The 13,354-nt window shown below is 38.5% G+C and overlaps 2 protein-coding genes across 3 annotated transcripts; one reads left to right on the forward strand and one right to left on the reverse strand.

Moving 5' to 3' along the window:
- The first annotated feature begins 1,601 nt into the window (after positions 1-1,601).
- LOC140007787 (serine/threonine-protein kinase 12-like) lies at positions 1,602-7,238 on the forward strand. Of its 2 annotated transcripts, none has more exons than XR_011815242.1 (12): positions 1,602-2,300; positions 3,114-3,188; positions 3,292-3,387; positions 3,933-4,018; positions 4,124-4,244; positions 4,434-4,513; positions 4,859-4,921; positions 5,032-5,153; positions 5,263-5,348; positions 5,457-5,578; positions 6,394-6,524; positions 6,886-6,911. XR_011815242.1 is itself a non-coding variant. In XM_072051103.1 (12 exons), the coding sequence occupies exons 1-12, from the start codon at positions 1,983-1,985 to the stop codon at positions 6,988-6,990; spliced, it is 1,386 nt and encodes a 461-aa protein (XP_071907204.1). In that variant the 5' UTR covers positions 1,604-1,982; the 3' UTR covers positions 6,991-7,238. The 2 variants fall into 2 exon arrangements, 1 of the variants encoding a protein (XP_071907204.1); XM_072051103.1 differs by having other exon boundaries at positions 1,604-2,300; positions 6,413-6,524; positions 6,886-7,238.
- Positions 7,239-7,899: 661 nt separating this feature from the next.
- Positions 7,900-10,620, reverse strand: LOC140007786 (ATP-dependent DNA helicase pfh1-like). The gene has a single exon (XM_072051102.1). The coding sequence runs from the start codon at positions 9,907-9,909 to the stop codon at positions 8,347-8,349; it is 1,563 nt and encodes a 520-aa protein (XP_071907203.1). The 5' UTR covers positions 9,910-10,620; the 3' UTR covers positions 7,900-8,346.
- Between the last annotated feature and the right edge of the window lie 2,734 nt (positions 10,621-13,354).

Genomic DNA, 13,354 nt, shown 5'->3' on the forward strand with positions numbered 1-13,354 from the left:
CAACCATCTTTGGCTTGATGTTTTATCCAAATGTGATTTGCTGGAAGAATCTCCTGTTGTCTACGTTACAGAAGATGTTAATTGTGATGACTATGAGCTGGCTAAATATCGGAAAATGGGACCTGATGGAGCCTTGCGCGTGTCAGTGAAGAGTGAAATGGGACTTGATGAGGTAATCTTCTGGTCTTCTTTTATATGCAGCTCTATGTTAACTGAGAAGTTGGAGAACTCTTGAAACCATATGGGTCGCATGAGCTCAATGAGCTCGCATTTTGGGAATGCGAGGTTAATGAGCTCGCATTCCCGGAATGCGAACACCCTATTTGTAGAAAACTCTCCAAGAAGCGCCCTCGTTGTAGAATTCCTTTTTTTTTTCATCATAAACTAAGAATTCACCCAAGAACAATGTGGTGCTGAAATCATTGTCTGATGATTAGTGAAATTTGATGCTGGTAAACAAAGGCAGTATATCATCAATCATTCTGTGGGTATTTATTTACTCATTCCAGTGACAAGATATCTCAAGCAAGCGAGGCAAGGAGTTTATGGCATGTATACCTTTGATAACCCATCCGGACCAGAGGATTGGTTCTGATTGTAACCATGGTTCAAAGTTGCAGTCGCGATCGATCGTGACCTGAATCGTTCCATATCAGTTTCGGCATATCGGTCATGGTCTCGGCACCTTATAGATATTACTTATAAATAAACCTGGAGAATTAGCCTCATAAACCCGAGGAAACTAACAGGGCCAAGTGGGTTGGAGATAAAGGAAAGATATAATTAAGCTTGTGCGAGTGAATACAATCACAATCATGTGTGAACTAGGACTGCTTTATCGAGGAAATGAGTTAGAAATCAACAATGACTTGTATCGAACCTTCCAACGCTTTCTAACTTGTCAGTAATCTGATGTGATCACAAACGTTGTGAGGCCTCATGGTTTGGAGAAAGATAATTTGTCGTTGGACCATGGGTCAAGCTATCTAACGAGTCTGATAGAGAAGGATAAAGAGAGGGCAATTTGTCATTTGCTTGTGCTTTACGAAGATTTTGTTTTCATTGACTGAACTTCTTCATGCACTGCCAGACTTTGTTGAATTTGAAAACAACGTTTAAGGAAAGTTAGATTCACCAACCCCTTTTTGTTCAAATCAAATCAATGCCTTCAAAAGCTAAGAATACATGCCTAATTACAGCCAATACTCGATGTTCTGCCGTCTTAATGGAAATTTGGACCTATAAAACTTGTTCTCAACAACTTCAAATTTTGAAACATGTTTTTTGTCTGGTTTTTTCTCTTAATGTTTTGAAAAGCGAAAAGGTTTTTGTCGAATCAATTTTGGTTCTTAATTTCTACAAAAAGTTATGGCAACTATTCTAATCAGTCAGTCGAAGACTTAAAAATTGGATTGTAATCCCTCTGTCCCCTTCCAGTTTCTTAGATCCCGTCAATTAATCAAGTAATTATACTTAATTTTGCACCAATTCAAGATTCCCAATATTTTCTTTTTTTTTTTTTTCTTTTTTTAATCTAGTTGATAAGTCTAAAAAAATCCCAACAAAGAAAATATAATATTCCATCCTTGTTTCCCCAAAAAAAATTCTTATTCCAACGTTGCCCCTTTCTAACTTTGACTTTCGCCGCCCGTCCCTCTATACTCGTCTCCCTACTCCAATAAGCTCAAAACCTCCGCCAACCGCCTCTTCCGCCGCCCATTTAAGACTCTTTCTCCTTCTTCTTCCTCTTCAGATGAATCTCCATTAAAAAAAAAAAAATCCAAAAGGGTAAAATTTCGCTTTCAATCGTACAGAAGAAAAAAAGGAAAGAGATGATGCTTCTAGAAGACTTGAAAAAGTTACCTACTCTCTTCACTCCTCTCCTGTGAACTTCATCAAAAATCTTCTCCATCGTTATCATAATTAAGCTTATAAATTGCTCCAAAAAAATTTTTTTAAACTCAAAATTGTGATTTTTGACTATGGAGACGAAGTCGCAGCAGAGATTTGGATTTGGCAGACAATCGTCGCTAGCTCCGGAGGGGAGAAACGACGACGCTGCGGTTGCTTCTGTCGGAGATGATGACGTTGATCCTGGAGTGAGGCTAATGTACATGGCGAATGAAGGTGATGTTGAGGGAATTAAGGAGGCTTTGGATTCCGGAACGAGTGTGAATTTCCGTGATGTTGATGGTCGGACGGCGCTGCACGTTGCCGCCTGTCAAGGTCAAGACGACGTCGTCAAGTTGCTACTCCGTCGTGGTGCCGACGTCGACGTCAAGGATTGCTGGGGCAGCACGGTATGATTTATCAATTTGTGTATATTGTAATTTCTGAAATTTTAGGAATTTAATGTTGATTTAGCTGTATTATTTTAGGAAGAAATAATTTAACTTTCCCATGTTTAGGTAGTTTTGTAATATGAGGCAATTTAGGAATGCGTGTAGCTTTACTTGCCTGTTGTTTGTTTGTACTTTCAGATAGGACTATTGGATGGACATGTAAATTCAACGGGAAATGGGATAATGTAGGTGATGAAGATTATGCAAATGTTGCTGGAATATAAAGAGGGTGTGGTATAGAGGATTTTATAGGAAAGACCGTTTTGGAAATTGGATATTGAGGTTGTAAAAGAAAATGATGCTCAGATTGTGAATCATAAGTTCAAGGATGTTAGAAGGATAAAAATATTTAGGCTCGGCAACGAGGTATTGGGGTCGAGAAAATGAATTTAACAAGTTTACTTCAGCCAATTGGGGAACTGTTGGTTAGAAATAGGAAAAAGATACGGGCTTGTATGATGCAGGTCTTTTTCCTTGCTTTGTGATGGATTCTTGAAGGACAGCTTAACACTCTGTCACCTGAAGACTGGGAGAATTTTCCGTTGGACTTCCTTTGTAGGCTAGTTTGATTACCTTAAAGGTTAGGTTTTTTAGACATCTAAATTAGTGTTGGATTTTCAGAGCTAGAACTGCATGGATAATCCTCTGAAATAGCATTTTAACTTGTTTAGTTAGTCATTGACCTCTATACATGTAATTTTGCTCTTCTGTTGCGGTATCTGGTTTCACCAGCATTTGTAGATACTGAAATGACAAAGTTCAACTGAATAGCCTCTTGCAGATGCAATTTATTACAAAAACAATGATGTCATTAAGCTTCTGGAGGCACATGGAGCAAAACCTCTGGTATTCTTACTTGTCGTACGCAGCTGATTTTCTTAGTTTTCCTTGCGTAGCAATGCAGTGGCTCTAAAGTATGCTGAAGCATAATGTATTTTGGTTTCTTCAGATGGTTCCCATGCAGGTGCGAAATGCTCGTGAAGTTCCAGAGTATGAAATTGATCCGCGAGAACTTGATTTTAGCAAGAGTGTTGACATAACAAAAGTAATATTCTTTTTCTTTAGCTTATCATTGATCATTCATTTCTCTACATTGTTAAACATCTATGGCTTTTATCAGTATCAGTAGCTTGAATGGACAAGGATGTGAGAACATTAAATTATCATTGGATCTCTTCTATTTGTCATTCTCAGTCAAGAATTTGCTGTCAAAGTAGTATGCTATTCTTAACTACAGAGAGGCAGGACCTTTGTATAATTCCCTGTGAAAGCAGGCATGAGAGAAGGTTTTGATCTTGGAGAAATGCATTTATCTATTTTCTGTTAGTAATTGAACTTTTATACCTCGTCAAATAATAAAGTGAATGAAAAAATTGCTTCTTTTCTGGACCTTCTGTGGGGATGGTTGTATTTTGTGATCATTTATTGTTTTCCTTGCTCTTTTTCTCCTTTTCTGCCCCTTTCCTGGATTTCTTATCTTTTCCATTGGACAACTGGAGCTGTTGCCACTACTATTCCCAACAAGACGGATGGCTTCAACCGCATCTTGATAACCTCTACTGGTTCTCTGCTGTATGTTATTCATGACAGGGGACATTCTGCATTGCTTCCTGGCGCGGAACCCTGGTTGCTGTTAAGAGACTTGGCGAGGAATTGTTGACTGACGAAGATAAAGTGTGGGTTGGTCATACAATACTTGGTTATTTATAGTAATTAGCATAATTTTTTAGTTACTTTGGCATATTAACCTTTACTTTTACTGCTTGTGCATGGTTATTCAGAAAGGCATTCAGGGATGAGCTTGCTCTGCTTCAAAAGTTGCGTCATCCTAATGTTGTTCAGTTTCTTGGTGCCGTAACACAAAGTAGTCCAATGATGATCATTACGGAATACCTGCCGAAGGTGTCATTTATTTGATTTAGAAGTTTGACAATATCTTGCAACCAGATTTTAAACTTCTGTTGTGTTACAGTTTTCCTTCATTTTGCAGAACTGGTGAAAGCTCTGAATTATAGCTTCTTTTGAAGTTATTATGCTTTGATATAGGAATTTTGTTGGATTGTACACTAATAGTTTGCATGCAATCCACAGGGAGATCTTTGTGCATTCTTAAGACGGAGAGGTGCCTTAAAGCCAGCACTGGCAGTCAAGTTTGCTTTGGATATTGCCAGGTCTGTAATTGCTTTAAAAGACATTGATTGACTACATTATCTCTTCGCCTTGTTACCTGGGTATTGTGGCTATGAATGTTTCTCTTGTAAGGCTAAAATGGTTGGAAAGTTGTATAGTCAGTTTTATAGTGCCTAATGTACCATTTACTGGTTTAAATTACTTCAGATGTTTAATTAAACCATGTTTTCTATCTGCTCTTAAACCACTTTTATTAAACACCACGGAATAGATAGTTCCCGCTTAAACAAGGAAAATTGGTTTCTAATGTGCAAATGATGGTATGAAAGAGTCATATCATCATCATAATACATGTATAATTTATGATAGTGATTCCTGTTTTGCAGAGGAATGAATTACTTGCATGAGCATAAACCGGAAGCAATAATTCATCGAGATCTGGAGCCTTCGTACGTTTCCATTTATTCAAGTTTGTAATTGGTTCTAAGGCAATTCATTTTATCGTGAGTTTGCCTTAGAAGGTGTAGAACTTATACTAATTGTCTCAGTAAGATGGCAGAAACATTCTACGAGATGATTCTGGGCATCTGAAAGTTGCGGACTTTGGACTCAGCAAGCTGGTAATAGTTGGAACAAGAACAATTAAAGAAGATAAACCGGTTGGATGCCAAGAGACTTCTTGTAAGCATTTTATATGGTGACAGGCAATGTGGTTGAGGAAATTTTTAATCATTCAGAAGCTGAAATCATTTAATTAAATAGTTGAATAGTTTCTCCTTCTCTTGGACAGGGCGATATTTGGCTCCTGAAGTTCATAAAAATGAGGAATATGATACTAAAGTTGATGTCTTTTCATTTGCATTAATACTGCAGGAGGTAAGTTGTTCTAGATCGAGAATGCTGAAAATACAATTGTTTGGCTCTTTTTAACGTGTATGGTAGCTATGGAGAAACGCCTAAGAATATTACTGATGTTCTTGACAGATGATTGAAGGCTGTCCTCCATTTTCTGATAAGCAAGAGAGACTAGTCCCAAAATTGTATGTGGCAAATGAACGCCCTCCTTTCAGAGCTCCACCGAAGCTTTATGCTCATAAGCTCAGGGAGTAAGCCCTCAAGTTTCTTTTCACTGAAATTTTCACATTTGATTCAGGAGAATGTGATGATCTATGACTTGTACATACGAATTTGCATGACCATCTAGTCCATTGCATGGTTTGAATGGATATTACTTGTAATATGATTGGAAGATGTTTCTCTTAATACTGTAAGGATCGAGGTTTGTACTCCTGTATCTTTTCTTAGTTTTCACGTGTGTTGCTTCTGTAACTGTGCAATTGACATGCAAGTCTGTTATCAATAGCAAGATAATTAAATACTTGTGAAAGCATTTTACCTTTACTCCCAAAGTGTAACTACCCTGTCATGTGGATTGGACTATGAAGATTAAAAATGATGACCAGACGAATGGGAATCAACAAAGTAGTTCCTTGTTTGTGATTTAGGCATATTATTTATTTTAAAAGTCTGGACAAGGGTTTTATATGAATTGATGTAGTTTGTTTAGTGTTGAATATTGTTTATCGGTTCGAAATTGAGTAATCGGATATAAGGTCTTGTTTGGTGGAATTTAGAAAGGTATGTGCTGGTGCTGATGTTTTTGAGAATCTTGCCTTGGTTGCTATCCACTTAAAACAGCACATCTTGATCTCCTAATTTTCTGGATTTTCTAAAATACACAAAATTCTGACTACTTGCTGTACGATGTAGCTCAAGTCAATTTTGGAAAATCCAATAGAGCAATTAAATGTTATTTTCATTTGTGAATGAGTTACATGTATCCTTGGTTCTTAACTAAGACACCTGGTATTACTTGAATGGTTTAGCATTGTGGATTATGGGGGTTGATATTGCAATTCAGGTGTATGGCTTGCTAACAGGTTGATTGAAGACTGCTGGAAAGACAACCCGTCGGAAAGACCAACTTTTAGGCAAATAATTTCCCGGTTGGAGGGTATTGATAGCCATCTCATTCGTGGAAAGCGTTGGAAGGTTCGATACGCTCACTCTCTCTCTCTCTCTCTCTCTCTCAGATTTATCCTGTCCTGCCTCATGCCAGTAGATTCTGCTTTGCATGTCTATGAGCTTTTTGGGTATAATATCCAACTGATAGATGGATAAAAGTACACTCTGCTGTAATCCATAATATATTCTATTCTGTTTTCTTCATGATTTGTAACGTCCATATTTATTGGCAAGTTACATTTCCTTACGTAGATAATGGTTTTCCTATGATTTTGGGATGCCTAAGTTTTATGTTTGAACTTGTTCCCTCTATTGCTACTGTTGTTGCACTTTTGTTTTGAAAATTAAAGCACAGTGACCCAGGATTACTATCTCTAAATCCTTGCAGGTGAAGGCGCTCAAGTTTTTCCAAAACCTTGAAGCCATCCTTAAATTGGATCATTCTAATTCAAAAAACCGGTCCTCCCGTTCAAACCTCTCCTCCATTGGGTGACGCACACAAGCCAATTGTTCCCACCATCTGTGCCCTTATATAGCCTTCAATCTTTGACGTCTAAATTCTCTCGTTCAAGTCACAAGAATTTATGTGATTTTGCCCTTTTATGATTTTGCCTTTATATTGTTTCGGATTACCATTTGTACAAATAGTACATGCTTACTGATTATGTACAGCCATATTGAACGACTTTGGACCATGGTTCTTGCCGCAGCCATCAACATAGAAGCTTTTGCCTTGCCTAATGCAGCTGTTCAATCAAGTATGACCATCCACTACTGTTTTTCAGCTGAAGCAAGGGTTGCACAATAATTATCGAGCTAACCTAATAAAGCTGTTCAAAAGCCTACTGCGCTCTAGCAAATTCGTTCAGGGTTGTTGAAATAATTTCACTTAGGGCTGTAACTTTAGAAAATACCACCGCAACAAAAAAGTTCCCAAGTGCTCTTCGTATTTATCGAGGTTACAGAAGATTGGAATGCAGGGTGACTCGCTGCCTCTTTACTAGAGCAGACATCTAAATTCTGGCTATCCCACGGGTTCAGGGTATCCAGTTATCTCGTCAATGGTTCCTACATTCCCAAATCTTTCTACAAACTGAGAACATTATACTAGTTCTAAAAACATTAATAATAAAAATAAAAAAAAAAAACCCACGGGCCTAGGAAACTGACATATGGAAGATGCGACTTAATCAGGACAATAAATTCCAAAGATATCATGGCCAGCAAGTTTGATGCTGTAGGTACGCCCCCTGTTTTTATGAGAATTGCGAAACAGCCAAATAGGCAGGAGAGCATATTAGCCGTCCTACTTCACGGTACAGTACCTCAGCAGCGTTTCATGGAGATTGGGCTATACGTCGTTATGATTTAGATAGCCAAATAAATGAAAATTTGCAACGCCTTCAAAAGAATGATAATTCTTGCAAATATGAGTGAAATGGTATCATTAACCCGAAAGATGAAAAAGATGATACAACTAATTGCATCTGCTTTAGCTCTAGCAGAAAAAGCATCTCACCACACAATGAGTTGAAGAGATGCCTATGCCTAATCAACTATGAGCATATAGAATCTCATGTGCACAGCACAGTCAGGTGCGGTGTTGATCCGGATTTCTGTATAAACGCCAGATCCCACTGAGTAATGCAAGGAAGACCAAAGAAATTCCTAACCATGCTGAATCTTTCGTTTTTCCAGCCTCAGAATATGAGAATCCAAAAATGAAGAAGAAGCACGTACTTCCAAGTTCCAACCTCGATCATTTGAAAAACTTTTTATTTGGTCTGCTACTGACCATTTTATCTGAACTATTAGGAAACTCGAAATCAGCATTGACATCCTCAATTTGCTAATATCGTGAACTTGAAAGATTCTGATAGAATTGCAGAACCTTTGGGTCTGCCTCGATCTTAGAAGGATTAAAACCAGATAAATGAAGTCCATCCAAGGTTTTCACCCGTGAAAGCGCAACATAGACCATTCCACAGCCAAAAGCCCGACGGAGGTCTGTGTGAAGGCGGTCAAGAGTCATTCCCTGACATTTGTGAATGCTTAGTGCCCAAGCCAGTATGAGGGGTATCTGCTTTCGCTTAGCAACAACCCTTTCTCCATCCATTACAACCCATGTTTCTAAACCAATCTTAAGTACTTGTCCAGAGTCAAATTTTACTACAGGTAGTAAGTAACCATCACTGCATATGGAGTGAATATCACTATCAATACAGTCCCCAGCACTTTCATAAAAAGCATCAATTTTGTCATGAAAATCTATGATAGTACCAGTAGCCCCATTCACAAGTTTAAGCCAAGGGTTTATATTTTTGCAGAGCATCACCCTCGCACCTTTGCAGAGCTCAAGCTGATCAGGTGCAATTCCTGATCTAAGCTGCTTCTTTGATGGCTCTTCACCACTGTCAACAGCAGAATAAACAAAAATTTGCTCGCCTAAGCTTTGCAGGTGCTTCTTGTTCACCCTATTCACATCTTCATTCCTCGGGAACAGCTGTACAGCTGAAGGATCCTCCTCTGATGAGAAGCATCGTTGTTTTAATATCTGAAGGTCCTCAGGGTCACTATCTCCTCTACGTATTCCCTGCAGTAATTTCACAAGATCAGCCTCTGATTGCCGGAAAACCTTTGTGAGCTCAATTTGCAAATCAAAACTTGCATTCCAGCAGTCAGCTTCAAATGCAAATACTTTGGCACCCTTCTTCTTCTTCTTTTTGAGAACAGGAGGTAATTGGAAAAAGTCACCACTCACAACTAGCTGTATTCCACCCCAAACCTTTCCCTTCAACAAAGGATCCTGACCCCGTATCTCACTGGCTATGAACTCAAGATCATTGAAGAAGTCAGCCTCAATCATGCTACTTTCATCCATGACTAGCACTTTGGCCTTGATCCACCTCCGATATGCCCTCCTATCTGAAAGAACCCTAGATAGCAAACTTGCACGATCAACACCACCGAGACCAGTGCCTGCAAATGAGTGAAGGGTCATACCATTAAGGGCACAAGCAGCAACTCCTGTGGAAGCTGTCACAAAAACCTGGGATCGACCATGAATTTTCTTGAGTTTCTTTATAACATGCTCAAGCAAAGCAGTTTTACCGGTCCCTGCTGATCCACTGACAAATACAGACTTTCCCTCCAGAATGGCATTCAAGACTTGTGTTTGCTCATCAGTCCACTTCATTCTAGGCTTTCTAGGCATTTTAGGAGAATTCATTTTGCTCTTGTTTAAGACTTGAGATTGCTCATTAGTCCACCTCGTCTTCGGCTTTATAGGGGAAGAAAGACCACCCCATTTGCTCTTGTAGTTATATCTATTTTTGCTCCATTTTGTGCTATGGTAAGTGGCACTCGAATAATACCTCAATGTTGCTAAAGCAGAGGAGAACAACTGCTTCATTTTTTTCACCTTCCTTCTCTATTCTCCAATATATAAACCCAATATATAAACCTACTTAGACCAGGATATTGATACACCTCCACTTCTACATTCTAAATTCCACCTACACTTCCATGTAAAATCACACCCACGAATGGCAAAGGCGCTGGATTTGTGTCAAAAACGAGAACTCCCGCCAGTAACATAACACAATCCTACACATTAAATAACTTCTACCTCCAATAACATTCTCATCCACATCAGGGCTTTCAAAAGACAGAGATTAGCACCATTCTTTAAACATAAACTAGCTCAAAGTACAGCATTATAACATGTTCTCAGTATCTGTCTCAGTCAAATTTCACCCAAAGATTAAATCTTTCTAAGTGAATTTACTAGAACTGATGAAAATACTAGCACTGTATCAGTGTATCCTACTGAAATCATGAACACGCTGCTGAAACTCGTACTTTAATTTAAGGTGAAAATTGAAACTTTAGGCCAAGAAAATATTACTTACCCAAAATCTTCGGCTAATGGGGAAAAGGTATGAATGGTTGAAAAGTGAAAACAGCAGAACAAGAAAAGATTGCTTACCCAAAATCTTTGGCCAATGGGGAAAAGGTATGGATGGTTGAATGCTCATTTCTGCAAGAATCCTCTCATAAAACAACGTTGGCATAGGCCATAGGGTTCCTCGGCTCTCACTTCCGGTTCCCTTCTTCCCACTTCTGACAGTTTTCGGCCGTCTTATTCGGGTCTCCAAAACTACAACGTGCCATTGTCTCTCTTGGGCCTGATAAATCAGAGGAGCGTGACTTTCTGATGGGCTCAGTAAAAACATTAACTATAGGCCTATTGGATATGATTAAGGCGTCGTTTGTATGATTTGTTTGTTGGGCTGCCCAGCTATTTTTCACGTGGGTACGGATGGCCTCATCGATTCTCTAGGCACAATAATCACTTCATAGGACATTTGCTAATAATGTAGATGACACCATGTCGGAAGTTTCAAGAATTTGCTCATTTAAAAGATTAATTTTGTGTACATTATGTATTAGTAGTACTCTAAAAATGAAGTTTAAATTCGAATTGGATAAAAATTAAAGTTTAAATTTAAGTTAGAATTACGTTCCGTCTATCCAAGAATATCAGTGTATATAAAATCAATCCTTTTTGATAATCCCAGAAAACCCGTTTGCTCAAATTCAATTTCCTAAAATTTAGGATTTGAAAAGGATCACGCTAGATACCAAGAGGTCTCGAAAGGAGGCATGTAGGTAGAAACAAGAAAAGCCAAGAACAATACTACGCTTTTGCTCATTTAGCTGGAAATTCTAATAAATTCCATCTGCCAAAAAAGAAGGCTGATGAATAGTGAAACTTAATAGTCGCAGTAAAAGAGCTTCATATCTACTTTCGCATTAGAGCAATTTAACTGAAACAATACTTTCAATAACTCTGAATTCCAGGGAAGACATGAATGAGTACTGGTGCCCACCATTGGAATGTGAACTTTCAAGGCTTTCACAGCCACATTTTCCCAATAACTATGCTTCCCCACAAAAAAAAAAAAAAAAAAGGTCTAGTTGAAGAAGGGGTCTTCGTGTGAGAAGAAAAAGATAAATTACATGCATCTTTGCCTTTTTTTTTTAGGGGGAAACATTTGGTCATCTTAAGGTGACAAAAGATGCTATGTAACCTGTCCTCAGCCCTGCCTATTTATACACACTTACCTTTTTGTTTTGTTTTGTTTATTTTTACGTTCGCCATGTACGCACACCATCCCCTCAAAAACAGGAAAAAGAAGCGCACCAATTTGTCATACAACAGGCCTTTTCAATTTCTGTCCGCTTAACCTAGCTTCTTTGCTATTTCAACCACCACCACAGCCCTCCCACAATCCCTGCCGTCAACCTAGAATTGGCTCCTGTTTCAAGAGATTCTATGATATCTTTGCCAGGCGCCTTTAAAGAAAGGTGTCAAAAGATTATAAGCATCATCAACAGAAGAGTCAAGCCTATATTAAGTTGATGGTCCGTCAGTGCTGACACTTATACTTCCTGCAACATACATATTTCTTGTGAACATGACTTGCTGACTTATAAAAAAATTCGTTCAGTCGTACGGAGATCATGTTACTAACAGTTTCAATTACGGCAAGCTGACAAGTTTAGTCGTTACTTTAACCATGAACACTACTATTTTCACAAGTATGTCAAAAGAGCGAAAGATGTGTACATGTGTAGCTCCGAGTACAAATTTAAGCAGCTAATCACTATCAAGAATCTATTGCTTAAAACCCGGCTGAGTATCAATCATTTACAAAAGGATTAGTCACAAAAACTGAGTGCGAGCTGTGAGAGATAAATTCTCTACTGTGGCCTTCGAGGATCCGTCTACATTTGATTGGCGCAAGTAAATTGCATATTTGTGGTACTTGTAGTTGTATGTATGGAGGGTATGCTTCTATATCACAGAAAATTGTTGACTAATGAGGTTAATCTAATTATGTTTTAATGTACGTAATTTCTAAAAGTGACCGAAGATGTGTCACTAAGTCAAAGTTATAGTGGATAACTAAGATAAGGAAACTTCATCATTATATGAATCTTTTGATCCATGTAATGGAGAATAGTAATACGCTACTGCTAAGAGAAATACTAGATTCTTTTCTCCTAGCATAGACTTCCTACCAAATACCAGCTAATGGAGTACTGATATAAAGTATGAAATCCCAAGGACGTGAGCTGGCTGGTGGATTGCTTATTGAATCCTCCATCCAGTTTCCGGATTGGATAACTCAAAAAGGAGTTGTGCACGACAAATTGATATGGCATTTTAACATGTTTAGAGCACCATATCATTATGCAAACTAGTTAACTTTGGTTTTTTTCTTGTTTTTGCTCCGTTGATGGTGAACATTTCATATAGATTCAGGCTTACCATCAATGCGAGTGCTAGTGGCAAACAAGCTAAGTTGCTGTCTCTTCTATAACCAATTAAGAGCTTTATATTCTTCATGCTGAATGCTCATCACTTTGACGAGGTTGTACTAGCTACTACAGTTTGTAGTACTAGGTTACAGCAACCCAGAAGAACATGTCCCATATGGTTGGCTAATGCCCTAGCAGATACACCCTTTCTGAATTCTGATGGTATACCTGTTGCTAGAGAACCTCGAGTGGGGTACCGGTTAACCACGCAACAGGGACTAGATTTGCTTCACAATTTATAGAAGCATCAGCATTACATGCAAAATACCACATGTACGCCAAGGAAACCAAGCCTCGGAAATCAACTTTCTCCGTAACTGTATAACATAACCCTTCAACTTTGTTCATGGGACTGTGAGCATCGATGCTTGATATACAAATACATCCTGTAATCTTCACATCAAGCTGAGCATGGTTTCCACAGACTTGGCGGAGCACTAGGTACAAAACTAGTGCAAAGCACGTTGATA

Source organism: Coffea arabica, chromosome 5c (assembly GCF_036785885.1).
Source record: "Coffea arabica cultivar ET-39 chromosome 5c, Coffea Arabica ET-39 HiFi, whole genome shotgun sequence".
Classification (NCBI taxonomy): domain Eukaryota; kingdom Viridiplantae; phylum Streptophyta; class Magnoliopsida; order Gentianales; family Rubiaceae; genus Coffea; species Coffea arabica.

Coding starts and splice junctions, on each gene's coding strand:
- LOC140007786 (XM_072051102.1), bottom strand. CDS start 9,909: ATGAAGCAGTTGTTCTCCTCTGCTTTAGCAACATTGAGGTATTATTCG.
- LOC140007787 (XM_072051103.1), top strand. CDS start 1,983: ATGGAGACGAAGTCGCAGCAGAGATTTGGATTTGGCAGACAATCGTCG. Junction 5,154..5,262: donor TGGATGCCAAGAGACTTCTT/GTAAGCATTTTA, acceptor TCTCTTGGACAG/GGCGATATTTGGCTCCTGAA. Junction 6,525..6,885: donor TTCGTGGAAAGCGTTGGAAG/GTTCGATACGCT, acceptor AAATCCTTGCAG/GTGAAGGCGCTCAAGTTTTT.